At 39.2% G+C, this 18,846-nt stretch overlaps 1 protein-coding gene across 4 annotated transcripts in view; it reads left to right on the top strand.

Annotated features, from left to right (window-relative positions):
• PTPRR (protein tyrosine phosphatase receptor type R) overlaps window positions 1–18,846 on the top strand; it is a 240,454-nt gene that overhangs the window by 126,563 nt on the left and 95,045 nt on the right. For 2 of the 4 annotated variants that reach the window (XM_004752436.3, XM_004752437.3), the window contains 3 exons: window positions 2,314–2,427; window positions 5,931–6,086; window positions 13,793–13,903. In XM_004752436.3, coding sequence (XP_004752493.2) covers window positions 2,314–2,427; window positions 5,931–6,086; window positions 13,793–13,903 — 381 coding nt within the window. The other 2 variants (XM_004752438.3, XM_045072850.1) reach the window with 2 other exon arrangements.

Raw genomic sequence — 18,846 nt, 5'->3', positions numbered from 1 at the left:
TATATATTTACTTGTTTGTACTTCATTTTATCATCACCATTTTATGGGAAATCGTCAGAAATACATAACAACTTTTCTCAGGCAAGCAGAGAACTGAGGCAAATTATTCCAATGTTTTGATGCAATGAGCCGATGATTGCAATTTTTAAGCTAATTATTTCAAGTCCCTTCTTCACTTTAGCTAGGTAGTCTACATTTCTTTTTCAAATGCACAGCTTTTGCCTTCTTAGAAAGTTGCAATTTTGAGTGATTTTTAATCTTGATTTCCCATTTCACTTCCATTTGCCATATTAATCTGAGGAACTTAGACTTTAATATTGTTTCCACAGTTACAAGCTTTGAGCTAATCATGGCCCTGGGAATTGAGTTCTCAAGTGTGTATACAACCCTCTTGACTCTCAGTTCCCAGAGTCGACTGTTGGAGCTCCAAATCTTGCCCATGGGGATCAGGAGCAGTGGCTGCCTGCTCACAATGCCTAACAAACACTGGGGGTGAGCCAGGAGTCAGTGGTTCCTAATCAGCATTTGCAAGAACCGAGGAACCCATCTTTGGTCTTGCAAAAGGGGAGAAGTGTATCCCATTATCTGTAGACGGTTTCTGCTGCCTTGCAGAACCAAAAGGAAGCTGTTGGACTAAAGGAAACCCCTGTTTCTCAGAACCACGAGGTGGACTGAGATTTTCTTATCTCTTGGATTTTCCATTAAGCATCTTTCCATAGAACATAAAGCATGCTTGAAAGTTCAGTACTTTCCTCATTACCGCATTTCCAAACCCAACTCAACCTTCAGGGTTGATCTCAAGTCTTACTTTCGGTATTAAGTTATGTTTTTTATATTGGGAAGAACTTTAGTCTATAGATAAGTACAGAAAATAATATAGCAGACAATTATGTCCTATTTGATGGTTTCGTTTAATAAAAAAAGTATCACTGATGGTGTTGATGTAGTTTTTCTACCTACCCCCAACGTAATTCTCCTTTCTCCCTCTCCAGAAGCAAGTTGTACCTGATCATTAGGCTGTTGGCTCAAAGTTTTAAATGGTTGTACCGTTTTCTGGATCTCAGCTGTTTGCAAGCAGTCCAGTTCTAGCTTCCTAACATGGCCAACCTCTATGGCCCCTGACCCAAAGCAAGCATTAAAAGGTCCTAAAGTATAAAAGCAGTGTGGAGCCGCGTCTGCCATTTTGACGGGGAACCATTCACCTCCTTGACCTCCCAACTCTCTCTGATTCCTGTAGCATTGAGCATTTGGTCCAGTTTCCAATCACTTCTTTTGTGCTAACTCTATGTATAGCAGCTGTATTGTTTCCTTGAAAAAAAAAATACATTCTCAAAAACAGTTCCATTTTTCTTTTACAACAAACTGTGTAAGAATCCTCTTAGGGTTTTAGTATCACAGTCGATTATGCTTGTAAGCCAATCTCTTTATCAGAGAAGTGTCACTTAGAAGTGTGCTTTACTTCATAGAATAGATGCTATTGCAACCATCCAACAGTCATTGATAACCAACTATGGTCAAGTTAGCAAAGTAAGCATAATGAGATACAAGAAATGCATAAAGATTTGGTTTCCCTGTCGTGGGCAAAATGATTATGATACCTTTTTGAAAATACATAGTTAACAACTTCATGCTTTAAATATAGTAACAGCACCCATGGCTTAAATAAAGGCTGTGTTATTAATTTTGTAACTTGACTTGTATTTTGGGAATTTTTAAGGATTTAGTTCTTTTTTCCAAAATAACCTAAAAATCAAGAGTGTGCACCCCAACAATTGAATAACAACTGTTTATCTTAGACCAAATTATCAGTACCATGGGCTTCTTTACCAGAGTTTGAAAATGCATTTTTAGACCTTCTTCTTTTGCCTTGTACTGGCAACAGATGACTGTATAGGGAAACCGCCAAGTCTGGCATTACAGAACTTACACAGCATGTGACTGTGTGTGAACACAAATTAAAGATGTCCTAAGGCTTGGATTACTGAAATGTAGTTGGCCGTATATTCCATTCTGTCATCTGGACTGAAACTAAAGACCAACACGCATTTCAGTGAAATTCCTTGGGAACTGATTATGCCTTTGCATTATTTATTATGACTAGACAAATTGCACCATCTTTTTCACTAATGTCATTTAAAATTTCAGGTAACATGTCCCTATAACTTTATCTCCCCTAAAAATGCCATAAAACACCATGAGTGTGAATTTATCAATCACAGAAATTGTTGTGGTCAGTCATCGGTCAGGAACTGAATGCCTTGAACGACAGATGACTGTCATTTTGATTTCTTTTTTCTTTTCTTTATTTTTCAGACACTGCAAATGGACGTAAGCAGGCTGAACATAACCTTGCTTCGGATATTCCGCCAGGGAGTGGCCGCAGCTCTAGGAATCTTACCCCAGCAAGTGCACATCAACCGCCTCGTTGTAAGATGCCAACATTTTGCATTTCCCAGAGTATAAACTGATTTTTATTGTAGGCTTACATAATAAAGAATGCCCATGCTATTTTTCTATGGCCCATGAGCCAAATTTGGCATGCCACCTGTTTATGCAAGGAAAGTTTCATTGGAACAAGCCCCACCCATTTTTTCCCAGATTGTCTATGGCTGCTTTCTGGCTGCAATGGTAGAGTTGAGTAGTTGCAACAGATTTTTGACTAAATTGAAAGCTATAGTATTTGCTGGCTGGCCCTTCCCAGAAAAAGTTTGTCAACCCTCTCATAGTTCAAGGCTAGCTCTACCCTGATAGGTGTGACTAGAGGAGCTAAAAATACTTGTCTCCCCAACCCAACGGTACTCCCAAAATATTCTCCCTAAGAGTGAAAGCTTCTACGTCAGTGAAGACACTGTCTCCAGACTGTAACTATTAAAACCCTTCAAGTGTGTCAAGATGACAAATATATTGGCAAATAAAGAGTAAAGAAGAACCAAATCTTAAGGACAGCAGCCCAAGTGGAATGCAAGAATAAATAATGCCGGGGCTCCTGGGTGGCTCAGTCGGTTAAGCGCCTGCCTTTGGCTCAGGTCATGATCCCAGGGTTCTGGGTTGATTCCTACATTGGGAGGGGGGAGGTCTCCACTCAGCGGGGAGCCTGCTTCTCCCTCGGCCTCTGCCTTATGAATAAAATTTAAAAAAGAAAATCTAAAAAAAAAAAAAACAACAACCCTAGGATAAAAAAGAATAATGCTGAAAAATCACGAGAACACTTAGGTTGAGTATCTGGGGTGGGGATGAGGTGAAGCGGAAGACTCTTCTGTAGAAAGCCCACTTCAGACCTACCTGTCAACACTTCACATCACTTCTTTCCCCTTCCCTCCGTGTTTGGGACCGTTGATGTCGCCCAGCTGCCTGCTCCCATCGGCACGTGAAGGAGGGTGTGAGCAAAGGGCAAAGATTGGCAAATCCAAATGATAGGATTTTCTTTTTGTAAACAGCTGATTACCCAAGGTTCCTCTGAGAAGGGACTCCGGGACCATCTTACTTACCTCTTACTGTATCTTCTCCTTGCTGTCAGTTCTGACGCTCCTGCCTGAGCTCGTCTTTTTCTTCCATCAGTATCTGCACTTTCAGCTATAAAGAAGAATTTCCTTTTTATTTTGGTTTAGAGCTTTTGTCTCTCTTTGTTTTTTCTGTGTGTGGAGAGTGAGTTGTTTCAGGTCCCATAATAACTTCTCTTCTGTAAGCCAGCTTTCCTTGGGACTAAATAAGCTGAAAAAAAAAAATAATCCATCAAAGTTTTTAATGCAGTACGATTGAAGAGGAAATGCAATATTGCCCAATATCCTAAAAGCGTTAAATTGGTTATTTCTATCCAGGGCATAGCTGGCTCAAGTGAGAAGACGGAAGTATTAGAGATGTCTGAGAGCCAGACCTAAACTCTGTGTGTGTGTGTGTGTGTGTGTTAGATATCTTAAGTATACTTTGAGGTGTATAGATTTAAGGAGCATAATGGCTCTTTGCAGAAATAAGAGATTGGCCACACCCAAGGAAGTACATGCTCATCCTCAGAGAACGTTAGTGGCATTTATATGTATCTGTTTCCAAGAACAATTATTATATTGCCGGGAGCTACGATGAAGCCAAGGGCAGTGGAGCTCAGTGATTCAGAGCACTGCTTCTGAGGCACAGACAGAACTGTACTCCATTTCCGGCTTGGCCTTATCCCAGTTCTGTGACCTTAGGCAAGCCACTTCGGTTTCTTCTTTTATAAATTGGAGATAACCGTAATACCTATACTCCGGAGGTGTTTTGAGCATTAAATGAGATAACAGATTTACCATGCTCTGGAGTGTGTCAGGCACAAAACAAGTGATCTGTTTCTACCGTTGCTGTTACTAGATCAGAAACTAAATTATTATAAACATGTTTTACACCAACATTATGCTATGTTTAGTCATTGTCTGATGTCCCCTGCAAACACAAAAATTGTTTTTAACTTAATTTTTTTTAAAGATTTTATTTATTTATTTATTTGTCAGAGAGTGAGAGAGAGCGAGCTCAAGCAGAGGGAACAGCAGGCAGAGGGAGAAACTAACTTACCCCTGAGCAGGGAACCTGATGTGGGACTCATTTCCAGGACCCCAAGATCAAGACCTGAGCCGAAGGCAGATGCTTGACCAACTGAGCTACCAAGGTGTCCCCGGAAATGTTTTTTCTGGATTGCTAGTATACTGATATTGCATTTTATTTTTTATTATTTTAAAATTTCATTTATTTATTTACTTATTTATTTAACAGACAGAGATCGCAAGTAGGCAGATAGAGAGGCAGAGAGAGAGAGGAGGAAGCAGGCTCCCTGTCAAGCAGGGAGCCCAATCTGGGGCTTGATCCTGAGATCATGACCTGAGCTGAAAGCAGAGGCTTTAATCCACTGAGCCACCTAGGCACCCCCTGACATCGCATTTTAGTTTAAGTGCTTCCAAAGTGAGCACGACACTGCGTTTTTATACCCAGCTGAACTGATAAGTTGCATTGAAAGAACATTTTCTAGCACAAGAGAACTCTACATATCAAAAAGAAAAGACCAGCAACAATTTCCTCTAGAAAGGCACTGTCTAAATTGTAAAGGAGAATCTGTCAGTGACAATATCATTTTTGTTTAGTGTTTGGTTTTGTGTGTGTATGTGACTTATCAGCCATTTATGGTAAGAAATCCTGTTTCCTTTTCAGGTAATGAGGTAATACTAAGAAGAAAGTATCAGGATATTACTGCACAGTGTATGCATTTCTACCAAGGATAGATTTTTTTTTTTTAAGATTTTATTTATTTGAGAGAGAGAGGGAGAGGAAGAGTGGAGAAGGAGAGTAAAAGGGAGCTGAGCAGTGAGCCTGATGTGGGACTCGATCCCAGGACCCTAGGATCATGACCTGAGCCGAAAGCAGATGCTTTAACCCACTGAGCCACCCAAGCGTCCCCCAAGGATAGACTTTAAAAGTATAATATATTTGAGGAGAGGGATAGGATTGGGGAAGCAACTTCAAAGCTCATCTGGCATCAGCTTCCTTAGTTAGCCCAGCCCTCACATTGATACAGGTTATAAGGAAAATATATGGAGTCGTGAGGGCTAATAATTGCACTGCTACATCAGGTTTTATTTAATTCATTTGTTTTTTAAACACTTCTTTAAACACAATTGCTCTGGGAACGTCTGAAAGCTGTTTTTCAAAAATTACAATACGGAGTGGCAATTAAACCAGCTTCCAGGGAAATACAAAGTTACAAATCTTGAAAGAAAGTCATTGGAAGATTCCAGGCTTCAGGCTGATAATATTAAGTGTGCCAGATAACTAGCAAACCTTATCTCCAAGATGCCTTTGGAGCTTCTAGGCTTCTAATTTTCTTTAATGATTCTAGAGAAAAGGTGAAAATATTTCCCAAAGCTGTTTAAAATGTCTATTAACCTATACAAATAATCTGCTTTTACTAGGAGAAGAAGAACAGTGTTGAACTATTTGTGTCTCCTGTAAACCGAAAAGGAGGGACTTCAGATGCTCTGCCGTCTGAGGAAGTGCTGCGTTCACTTAATATAAATGTTTTACATCAAAGTTTATCCCAATTTGGAATTATAGGAGTCTCCCCTGAGGTATGTTTATTCATGGGATATTTCATTTAGAAACGTGCACAGTTTGTGTGACAGGGTAACTTGATCCCAGGAGGTGTTGAAATGAAAGCTGTTTATGGTGTGTTATTTGATAATAAAAATCTCCCTAAGGGTCAGACTTGTCTGACCCTCATACTTAATATGTTTATTCCTTAAGGAAGTTTATTTTCACATCAAAGTTCCATTCTGAGACACTTTCTTCTCTAAATCTTTATGGTCTTGTAACTTATTTCAACTTATCCAGTAAATTATACCAAAGAGAAACCATTTGGATATATTTGTCAGGTGATTGCTTGAAACTGTAGGGTCAAAGGAAAACCACCCTGCTTTCTTCCCTAACAGGTGTACTCCTCACTGCCTTCATGGTCAAAGTGGTTACCAGATACTCACCTTTGTCCACAACTTTGGAATTAATTGGAAATGCATTTTTGTTTGTTTGCTTTGGTTTGTTTCCCAAGGAACCCTGTTTTAACCTTGTTGTTCCCAAGGAACCCTGTGGATAGAGGCTTCATAGTGTTTTCTAAATTTGACATTTTAAAAAAAGATTTTATTTATTTATTTGACAGACAGAGATCACAAGTAGGCAGAGAGGCAGGCAGAGAGAGAGGGAAGCAGGCTCTCGGCTGAGCAGAGAGCCTGATGCGGAGCTCGATCCCAGGACCCTAGGATCATGACCCGAGCTGAAGGCAGAGGCCTCAACCCACTGAGCCACCCAGGCGCCCCATTTAGGATCACCATCCTAAATATATGTAATTAAATCCGTGAAATCATAGAATCAGACTTGAGGGAATGTATGCGAACATTTTATAGATGCAGAAAGTAAGGCCCGTTGAAATGAAGTGACGTTTTTTAAATTGCCCCCATAGTCTCTGCCATCCTCACTTCTGAATCAATTCAGTCCCCCCCCCACCGCTTTTTTTACTACTTCTGCTTCATCGCACTGTAACAAACTCACTAGAATGATCACCATCCTAAATATATGTAATTAAATCCGTGAAATCATAGAATCAGACTTGAGGGAATGTATGCGAACATTTTATAGATGCAGAAAGTAAGGCCCGTTGAAATGAAGTGACTTCATCAAAGTGACAAGCAAGTGGAGTATAAAACAACATCTGACATCTAGACATCTTGATTCCTAGTCTCTTCCCCTTTGCAGGAAAGCACAATGCCACTCATCTCAGCAAAAAGCACAGGTGTGGTGCAGAAAGCTTGGATACCAGACTGAATTTGAGTCCCAAAGCCAGCCACTGGGATGCATGTGACCCTGGGCAGGTGATTTAATGTCTGTGAGATTAAATCTGTCTTTGCATAATATTGGCCCCTCGGAGCCTCAGTCTCTTCCTTTCCAAAATGGATCGATTTAAAAAAATAAAAAAAGGTATAGTTTTTATCTCATAGACTTGAAATATGAATTTAACTTTAGAAATCCATATGGAAGTCCTCACCTACAGTAGGCACCGAATATAATTTGAACACAGGACAAGTTTTTTTTGGGCAGGATGAAAATGTGTTTCATCTTCAAACCATGACTGGAACAGCCACCCCCAGCTGCTCTGGCTGCATTAAGGTCTGCTCCCCTCCTTGCCCTCTCCAAGCTCTGCCCACCCCCTGTCACATACACAGGGGATTTTTCTCTCTTGCCACATAGTCATCATTCTAAAAGCAAATCTGGCCATGTCCTCCGAACGTCAGGATTCTTCTCTGGCTTCCTAAATGCTACAGAATCAGGTCTGGATTTCTTAATATGATCCGAGGTCCTTTGTGCACTGGGCTTTCTAATAGTTGAGCAACATCCTCCTAGTTTCAGCAACTCCAGACTCAGAGGGTATCAGCCCCCATACCGTCTCTTCCCTCCAGGCTGGTGCCTATGTCGATCCGTCTGCCCAACCTTCATTCAGTACCTGGCATATAGTGGGCGCACGGACAGCTGAGTGTTGTGTAGATAATATCCAAGTTGAACAACTAAATGAATAAACAAACAAACGAACAAATAAAATGTGATTTTCGCTTTCAACAAATTTGTATTCTAGTAGGGCAAATAAGACGGAAGCCTCCAAGGAGAATATAGGGGTAGGTGTAGGTAATGGTACCACACTGAGCTGTAAGAGCTTTGAGGAAGAAGAGGCCGCCTCCTGCTTCTGAGAAGAAGAGAGGGTCCATGTGAGCTATAACCCCCAAACCCCTCACCAACCTAACTGCATGTGACTCTGACGGGCCTCCCTTTTGTTTCAAACCAAACCCCATTTTCATATCTAGGTCCTTGACCTAGGCCATGCACACTGTCTTGCTCAGGACAATTCTTCAAAATTTAAGAAGACCACTGGGTTAATTTATTCTTCTTCCTGTAAGCTTTCAGTGAATATTATAAGCATCCTTCCCTGTTGCTTTATTCTGAGTTTAAGTGAGTCATCCAGATTTGCAAGCCCAGAGAAGCTCACCAAACCAAAACCTAGTTAAAATCAAGTGTTTGTCCTTCAATACACTTCAGCCCAGTAAAGATGAGGAGCCTGTCACAGAACTATGAACCCACAGTAGACCTTAGGTCTGTACTGCACTTGAATAATGGAAGTGTATTTGATGGTCAAAATGAGATATATTTTATGAAAATAGAGGAATTTAGAAATCTAGAGTCTAGAAATTATTACATCATAGAAGACTAGGAAGTATTTTAATTGGATATAAGAGGCATTTCATTAAGGACAGATGGATTGTTGGAGGGTCTTTGTTCAGGCACTTCTGGAATGGACCCAGCATTGCCCTCTGACTTGAAGCTCTAATGCACAAACAGGAGAAAACCATCTATGGTCATGGGCAGCCTCAGCCACGTATAGTCCACAGGGGCACTGAGGAAGCATTTGTTAATATTTGTTTAAGCTGGTGATAGTATCCCGTGAGTTTCTTCATGTCTTTAGTCATTATTGTCAGTAATGTGTGAGAACAGCTTATGCCTCAACCCATTCTTTCACATTTTTATCCCAAAGTTATAGCTGTACTATAATAACTAACATGTTTATTAACCGGGAAAAAAAAAGAATATTTGTATTTTGGTTGTTCATCCTTTATCTGGATTACAGAACACTGTGAATGATGTCTCAAAGAATTCATTTCCCAAACTTACATTAATTACATTCAGGGAAGGATGTGTTTTCTGCTGTCGTCCTTTCTTTGTTTGCTTGTTTGTTGTTGTTTGTTAGTTTTTTTAATTAGAAATGACTCGTGACGGGACGCCTGGGTGGCTCAGTGGGTTAAGCCGCTGCCTTTGGCTCAGGTCATGATCTCAGAGTCCTGGGATCGGGTCCCACATCAGGCTCTCTGCTCAGCAGGGAGCCTGCTTCCTCTTCTCTCTCTCTGCCTACTTGTTATCTCTGTCAAATAAATAAATAAAATCTTTAAAAAAAAAAAAAGAAAGAAAGAAAGAAATGACTCATGAGAAACAAAAATACCAGAGAATTACTTTTGTTCATTCATCTGTTTTCACTTTGAATCTAAGTTTTATTTGGAGAAAAGACATTATTTCTTTTATATATTTTTATGACCTAGCATGAGGTAGGCACTTCAATATTATTTTATTATAAGATGCTCGTAAACATAAAAGTAGACTTCCTGTTGCCTTGTAAGTTAAAGCTTAAGGAAATAAAATGAAATTCATTATTTTAACTTCTATTTTTAGAAAATTAATTTGAGTATTAAATAATTAATTAATTAAAATCTATTGAAACACTAAGCTCTACACTGATAATAAAAATGATTTTAGGATTTGCTATTTTTGCATAATTGCCAATTATTCCCTCTTGACAGTTCTTCTGCTTCAAAGGACAAAGTTACCTTCTTTAAATAACAGGCCAGTGTGCTGAATGATAGCTTTTGTGGAATATTTCCAAAGAGAAAAAAAACACACCAAATAAATATGTACCGTAACCCATGAGTACGGCGACTGTTCGTTCCTTGAAACTGCAACATGAGTCAGGGATTTAAAGAATTTTCATCCTGGCCCTCCAGTGCAGAGGAGAAATGTGATTACTGTTAACATGTGTCAGATCATTCAAAATGAACTGTTCACTTTGTGCACAACCCAGTGGAAGTTGGGCATTTGTCAAACAAAATTACATTGTTGGTGGATATACCTCATTTATCTGCCTAGTTCAACCAATTTGCCAGATAATTTATAATATTTCCATTCCATTCTTATTCTGTGTGCCTATCTCTTCTCAAAAGCTTTAGCTTCTAAGTCTCCATATCATCTCTCCTAACATTTGGGATGTCTCGCACCACTTGGGATCAGAATTGGTTTTAAAAAAAAAAGCCAATAAAACAACTATATTGCATCAAATTATTAAACAGGATATAGAGATGTCGTGTTATGGATAGAGGAAACTGCCCAAATTTTAAGTAGTAAACTAAAACAAAACCTAGCAACTTTTTTCACGGCAACAAAGTTAAAGGGCAAAGCGATATAGAGAGATGTAGCTGTGAAATCAGAGGTAAATATGGTACAGGGGCATTGGGCTTGACCTGACCATGGAGACTCTGAATTATTGAACCCTCAGCCCCTCAGGCAAAGGTTACATTGGAGATTCATGGGGGTTACAATCTTTTGTCTTGTGGGATCTTAACTACTAACTTTTCCATTTATGACCTTGTCCTTATCAATTTTTTAGATCTCTATACAAATGTAGTAGGGCTCAGCAGTGATGGCATGACTCAGAAGGAAATCTATTTACCAAGAAGGTGCAGTGACTAAGTTCTAGGAGTTCAAAACATGTGTTTTTCTAACTGGGAGTGAGGGAGTGGGGGTAGGAGGTTAATTCTTCCCCCAGCTCCACTTTGGTTAAAAGAGAAAACAAAACAGATTTGTCTTAAGCAGAAAGGAACATGTTGATGTTCTAGGAGGTGTCGAACTATAGCAGAAAAAAGAAAAAGAAATGAAGCAAATAAGGTTAGGAACACAAAATCTCTTTCCACCCACCTAACCACCCCTTTTTATCCAAATTTTACATGAACTAAAGCTCCGATCCTCATACTTGAATTTGACAAGTTTAGGCTGCCTACTTGAAGGCTTAACTAGTTTGCTTTTATAGCAAGGAAGAGATGTTATTTAGTTGCTTGTAACAAACTCATTTCCATGTTTATACCTGATTTCTGCAAGAGTTTTCTTTTGTACTAGTTTCCAGCTATAAACATAGCTGGAAACTATATTTATTCTATAATAATTAAACTATATATATATTTATTGCATTAAATATGATCTAGCTGAGGTCAAAGAGTAAAAACAAGTCACTATTTGAATCCAAGACTTCCTTTCCAGAAGGATATTGGTTTCGTCTTTTTTTTTTTTTAAAGATTTTATTTATTCATTTGAGACAGAGAGATACAGAGAGAGAGTGTGAGCAGGGGTAGAGGCAGAGGGAAAAGAAGCAGACTCTTACTGCGCTGGGAGCCCAATGAAGGGCTTGATCGCAGGACCCTCAGATCATGACCTGAGCCGAAGGCAGCCGCGTAACCATCTGAGCCACCCAGGCACCCCAGATACTTGGTCTCTATTCATTTCATCAGGCGAGTATTTTCAGATTCTCCCTCAACTTACCACTTACATGTTTTTAAAAGATATACAAATCGGGGTGCCTGAGTGACTCAATTGGTTAAGTGTCTGCCTTTAGCTCAGGTCATGATCCCAGGATCCTGGGATTGAGCCCCACGTTGGGCTCCCTGCTCAACTTGTAGCTTGCTTCTTCTTCTCTCTCCCACCTCCATCCCCCCTCATCATACTTGGTCTATCTCTCTCTCTCTCTCTCTCTCTCACTTTCTCTCTCTCTTAAATAATAAAATCTTTTTTAAAAAAGATATACAGAAGATATACAAATCATTTATTATATCTATGAATTTGTGTCTTAGAAAGTTAGCAAGATGTTATGGTGAGCATATCCGTGTTTTATAAACAAAGGATGTTAGCAAAGGATGTTACACTAGTAAGTATAAAACTAAGACATTCATTCAACTCCTTCAAGTCATTTTTATAATCACAATTGAACTCTAAGATCCTTTCTGTTCTGTGTTGCTCAAGTCCCCAGCAACACTCACTTGAGTTCCAGGATAAAAGTTTTCATAAAGTAGTTTTTTTAAGGCAAATATTCTTTTTGTCTAATTTACAAATATTGAATATATTTTATTTTTTAAAAAGTCTTGAAAAAGAATTAACAATCACTTCAAAGTTCAGATACCTTCTAGGTCACTTTTTGTTCAAGGCGCCTTTTTTTTTTTCTTTTCTTTTTTTTTTTTTTTTTTTTTGAGACCTATTGATTTCTCATGATCCTGTGAGTTGACAAGGATTGGCTAGGTTGAAGTCACCCCAGTAGTCACATTAAACTGGGCATTCATCAGCCACTGGTGTGCCCAAGAGAATCTCATTCCCTACCACCTCCCTCCGCGTGGCTTTTCATCATTTAATATCCTGTTGCTCAAATCTTTCTTAACTGATGGAGACAAGATCCAAGGACAGACAACTATTCTCACTAAAGGGAATAAAAGGCATATTTAACAAATGGAATTTTATTTTAGAGATTTTTTTTTTGTTTACTCATTTGAGAGAGATACAGAGACAGAGCACAAGCAGGGGGAGAGGCAGAGGGAGAAGGAGAAAAAGACTCCCTGCTGAGCTGGGATCCGGACATGGGGCTTGATCCCAGGACCTGGGGATCATGACCTGAGCCAAAGGCAGATGCTCAACCACCTGAGCCACCCAGGCGCCCAACAAAATGGAATTTTAGAGGCACAGAAGCATTTGACTTTTATTTAGCTTTTATGTTTACCCTAACCATAGACCATTTGATTGCAAGCTAGAGTTTCCTTAACTATAAACCTATAAATTTCACTGAATTTTTATAAAATTTAATTGCACTCTAAGATGTGATACTAGGAGGTATAAAACTAAGACATTCGTTCACATTTTATTCAACTTCCTCTCCTTGTTTCACCCACTAACTGGCAAGCCAAAATAATTTAAAAAGCATAAATAAAACTATTTATTTTACCTTTTATTACCAAATAGTTCTGGACTTTCTGATGGTCTCTGTTGCTTTAAATAAAATATAATATCCTAATAATTGGTATGGTCGAGGTGAAACGATCAGATTTTGACAAAGTGGACTGCATTTAAAAGGGGAAAAAAAAGATTTGATGAAAGAGAAAAAAAAAAGAAGGAAATGATGCAGATATTATTGCTCTGTTTATAAAAACATCATGAGATTTTGTCTGTACCTGTTTCACTTTTGTTTAAAAGTCAAGAGCTGCACGTAAGCAGGGTGTCGGTGCTGTGGGAGGGGACTTAACACAGAGTAAAGAAAGCTTCCGAAACAATTTCTTCAACACAGAAGAGAACAGAACTCTTTCACTTTATGAACCAGGTAATTTCTGAGAGAGACTGGTGGAGGGATGTTTACGAAGTTCAGGACCCAATTTGCCATGTCAGGCATGCTTGCTCCTGGACAGGAGATAAAATCATCTCTTAGTGTATACGGACGGCAGTCCTTGTCTTAGATCAGGTTGAGAAGCAGCTCTCGTTGCGGGGGAGGTAGGTGTGTTCTACTCCACTGAATGGAATCAAGCTAAAAATATGTTTAGTGTCTGATAAGAACGCCATTCTCCTCAAACTCTCCTTTAACGTCGGACTTTCTGTTTTGCTTTTAAAGAAAAATGTTTTACAAGGGCAGCACGAAGCGGACAAAATCTGGAGCAAAGAAGGATTTTATGCTGTTGTCATTTTTCTCAGCATCTTTGTTATTATAGTAACGTGTTTGATGGTAAGTGGGCTTCTTTCTGTATTTTATCCCTTACCGAGCCACTGCTTAGTATTATTGGATACACTGCCATTCAAAGGAATGTTGAAAAGTCTGGGAACAGAAGCTAAGCTACTATCCTGGTAGACTGGGGGTGTTTCTCTGACAGCAGAGTGATAGGAAAGGAAAACCTATGGAATTATGGATTCTGACCTGCAGAATAAGGTTGTAATTGCAGTGGGGCCTTTGGTAACTTGATCAACCTGGGATGAAGCTTTAGAAAGTGATTTACCCAGATCCCTAGAGCCCTCAAAGTCAATAAAGTCTCATGGGCACACTTTGGGCTTACTTTATTTTTTCTTTCATATCATCTTGATGGAACTCAGGAAAAATTTGAAAAAGAAACATGTCTTAGGGGCAAGTTTATATCTTCAGTAGTGGTTGATTTCCTTATTTTTAAAAGACCTGGATTGCATTTTATGAAATTCTATGCACTAAAATGAGATGATTATAGGCTCAAAAACCACATAATTCACTGTGAACTAAATTTTTAGGTAAATGAATACAAAAAGTATAAAAGTGTACACTGCAAATAGCTCTATAAAGTACAAATTACAAATGTGTAGCCTTTAAAAGTACTTTTCTAATTAAAAAAAAAAGGGGGGAACCCAGAATAAACCCACTACACTAGAAAGCGCTCTTTGGTATTGAATGAGTTAAGAGATACTTTTCAAATACATTGGTAAGATTTTCCTATTCTTTTGAAAATTCTGTGTTGTAATTTAAAATATTTGAAGTTTACAAATGGGTTTTAATGTTTTTTCCTTTGTGCTGCATTCTTTTTAATTGTGTACATTTTCAAACATATTCCTTCTTAGTTTTTAAATGTTCCCCCAAAGACAACAAATTATTTACTCTTTCCACAACCAACAGTGTTGCTAAGTGTCTTATGGTTTTTGTTCGCTTATGCTTCCCCTGCTAGGAAGGGGTTTATATTAGAAAGATCAGGGCTTACTTGGGAAAGACAGGGGCTGTGTAAATCTAAAGTTGAAGGATATAAAACAATTAAGGCCTTCAACAGGGTGACGATGGGTGTATTTCCTCGAGTCTGAATGTAGGAAGCAGTAAGGACATCCTCAAGCTTCCATCATCACGAATCCAGAGGCATCTGTCTCTTATGGGAAGAGTTGTAGAAAGAAGATTTCTAGAAATTGTGACACAATAAACATAAGAAAATTAAAGAATTGAGTAAGAAAATCAGTTTTTGTGTATTAAATGGTGGATATTAGGGAAAAAAAATTAAGTAGACAAAGTTGGAGGTTTTAGGCAAACTGTGGCAGAGACCACTGGACATTTTTTAGTTTCTTAGAAGGTATGGGTTTTTTTTTTTTTTTATACTTAATTGCACTTTAAAATACATGGGTCTTCTTTTCCTTAAAACAGGAAACCTTGAGTGCTGTTTTTCTCTCTTGTCAGGCACATTTATGGTGTTTTTCTGCTTCACAGATGAAAAGATGAGAGGAAAAGGAGAATAGAAAGGGGTGAAGGGTGCTAAAAGTAGAGATTGTTCAGGCAGGAAAGGGGTGAGATTGAGCAGAGCAAAGGCAAGGAGGGAAGTGGCAAAGCAGAGTTTGATTTTACCTTGTAGGACACGATCCAAGTTCTGCATCTCTAGCTCAAGGAGCCTCCTTGTCTCCACCCTGACTGGCTAAACCTGCAGGACATATATTGGTCTCCTGAGGCAAAAGGAGCTGTCCTGGCCACACTCTCAACCACTCAAGACCAGAGAACAGCTCTTCTTTTCCCAGTGTGAATGGGAACGGTGCAGAGTACCAAAGTAAAAGTCAGAAACCTAGATAAGTCTGCCCCAATGTTACTGAAACAAATCGAGAAAGGAATGTTTCAAAAGTATAGGTGATCGCAAGTGGATCCATCCACTTGTTCAGTCCACAAATTCCTGCAGGGGACCCCCTGTGGACCTGTGGTTGGTGCTGTGGCCAAGAAGAGCGCAAGACAGGTGGGGTCCCTCTTCTTGTGGGGCCTAAACTCCAGAGGCAAACACAGACAATAATTAAGTTAGTATTTTTTTTTTTTAATCAAATAGCAGACATATGTGTGATTCCAAGTATTGGCCTTCTGGAAAAGGCAAAACCACAGAGACAGTGAAGAGATCACTGGTTGCCAAAGGTCGCGGGGGAGGGGATAAATTGTGGAGAGCCACAGAGTTTCAGGGCAGTGAAACTATTCTGTGTGACACTGTAGTGATGGCTACATGACATCATGGATTTGTTAAAACCCGTAGAATGTGTAACCCAATGAGCAAGCCCTACTGTAGACTATGGACTTTAGTTAATTGTAACGTATCAATACTGACTCATCAGTTGTGACATGTGTAATCACACTCATGCAAAACGTTAATAGGGCAAATTGTCTGGGGAAGTAGCAGAATGCGGCTACATGAGGACTCTGTACTCTCTGCTGTTTTCTGTAAACTTAAAACCGCTCTTAAAAAACAAAGTCTAGTCATTTCTTTTTAAAATCAAATATTATTCAGTGCCATGAAGAGATACCAGAATATGAGTGGAAACAGAGCACTTTGAGACTCCTGAGACACGTGAAAATGTGGGGAGGGGGCCTCGCAGGCAGAGGACACGGGGGTGTGGGGCCGCTGGCGTGGGAGGACGCTAGTCTCTCCAGGTTCGGCAAGAAGGGTGCAGGCTGAAAGTTGTAAAGCAAAGTCTTGGTGTGATTTGACATGTATGTTTACAAGAGCAGGTATTCTGCTGGTGAAGAGTGGTTGGAGACAGAGCACCAGGTGAAGTGTGGAAGCAGGAGGACTCTTCTGGAAGCCACTGTGTTAGCCTAATGACAAAGATGATAATTGTCCAGAGTAGGGATGGTGGTGGACATGGAGAGATGGTCCTGAACGGTTGGGACTTTTTTGCAAACAGAAACCGCAGGACTTGCTGTGTACTGATTCTCAGGGAGAAGGAAAGAAAGAAATTAAGGTTGATTCCTCATTTATTTGGCTGAGTACCTGGGTGGTGGAGCTCCCATTTTCGGGGAGAGGAATAAGTTGGAGGTGGGGGTCGTGAGAGAAGCAACACTTTTGATTTGGGTTCCATTTGCTGTTGAATAAATGAAAGAAATAAAATGATATCTTGCAAACACAACCTTAAATTCTTTTTAAAGATTTTATTTTATTTATTTGAGGTGGGCAGGAGTAGAGGGAGAGGGATAAGCAGACTTGGCCCTGAGTATGGGGCCCGACCTGGTGCTTGATCCCATGACCCTAAGATCACAACCCGAGCCAAAATCAAGAGTCAGATGCTTAACTGACAGAGCCACCCAGTGCCCCACAATCTTAAATTTTATTGAGAAAAGGTCACTTTAAGAAGTAACAGAGAAACCAGCATTATATAGGAAGGAATTAATAGTGATAGAAAAATGCTACCTAGACCGGATTAAGATGAAGTTAAGTTTATCTGTTGTAGCTACAGCACTGACAAGTCAACATTTGACAAGGGACTTTTCAAATGTGATTCTCCAAAAAAAGTTTACCTGTGTAAATGGTCAAGTGTTTTTGATAATGACCTTGATTTAAAGTAAGTCTTTTAACTTGGCTCTCTCAGTAATAGTTACACCATCATTTTTAAACACAGAATATTCCAATTCTGTTTCCCATAATTTTCTTGATTCCATGGCAAAGGAGAAGATACAGCACAGAATTTTCCCTCTGGCAGTAATTATATTTATGATAGATCAAATACCATTATTTGCATCCAGCCTTCCTACATACCAGAGAAACGAAAAGCATATGGTTTTTCATGTTTTAAGATGAAATTTTATAGGTAAATTGTTGTAATGGTGGATTACGTGTGCTATGTAACAATAACATAAGGCTTGGCAAAATTTTTGAAATGTGGCATATTGTTTACTTTCCTTTAAAAAAAAAAAAAGTATGTTGCCAGGCATAAAATTAGACATGCATGACATTTTCAAATGTGTGACTTACTTAGCATCTCTCAAATGTGGATTTAGAGTGGGGTGGAGCAACAAATAGACAAATATGATTTTCCAAGAAAAAAATGTGTGGACTGTTTCCAATCCATTCAGTCTGTTTTAGGTGGAGGAAATTTATTACTGAGAAGAAATCGTTATTAAACTTCAATCAACAAAGGACATCATTCATCATTGAAATTAAACCTTCCAGTGTACTTAGAGGTTTATTAAGAAGTGCAAAGGCATTTATGAGATGTAGGTAGAGATATCTATAGCCCAGATTGCTTCCAGAAAGCAATTTTTGAAAATACAGGAACACAGTTATTTGGATCAACAAAGTTCTGGGGCCAGAACATGTTGGGGCCATGGAGCCCTCCATCAAATATGACATGCATAGAGTCTTTCTACTCATGGTCTTGGTAGCGGAGGCAGGAAATCCTATGTCAGAACACCTGCTACACCCGAGGACCAGCCAGTGAGAATATGTCAGAGATGAACATAAACAGCCACACTCTTCTAATTTGTTCTATAAAACCCCTAGGGATTGGAGGAAATGGAAATAGAGTCCTACTGGAATGAATTGTTTACAGAACTATCTTCCAGAGTAGGTGTATGTCTTGAACTAATTTTTTATACTAATAAAACCACTTAGCTTAGAATATAATCCCCTAATAATAATAAAAATAGTAACAGTTGTAAGATATAGTGTCTTCCCTTTATTGCACACTTACCAGTAGGAAGCTGGTACTACATTTATTGCCTGGTGCTAAATCTTTAATGTATTTTCTAAACCACTTTTTGAGGTATGATTGCCATGTAAAAAGCTGTACAGGTTTAATGGATGCAACCTGGCGAGTTTGGAGATCAGTGTACACCCAGGAATTGTCACTATGATCTACGTCATTGATACACCCGTCACCTCCAAAAGTGTCCTCCTGCTCTCTTCATTTCTTTCTTCCTATTAT

Source organism: Mustela putorius, unplaced genomic scaffold (assembly GCF_011764305.1).
Source record: "Mustela putorius furo isolate JIRA1106 unplaced genomic scaffold, ASM1176430v1.1 tig00537227_pilon_pilon_pilon, whole genome shotgun sequence".
NCBI lineage: Eukaryota > Metazoa > Chordata > Mammalia > Carnivora > Mustelidae > Mustela > Mustela putorius.
The sequence above is the reverse complement of the archived record's forward strand: the minus strand, read 5'-3'. Positions and strand labels throughout refer to the sequence as shown.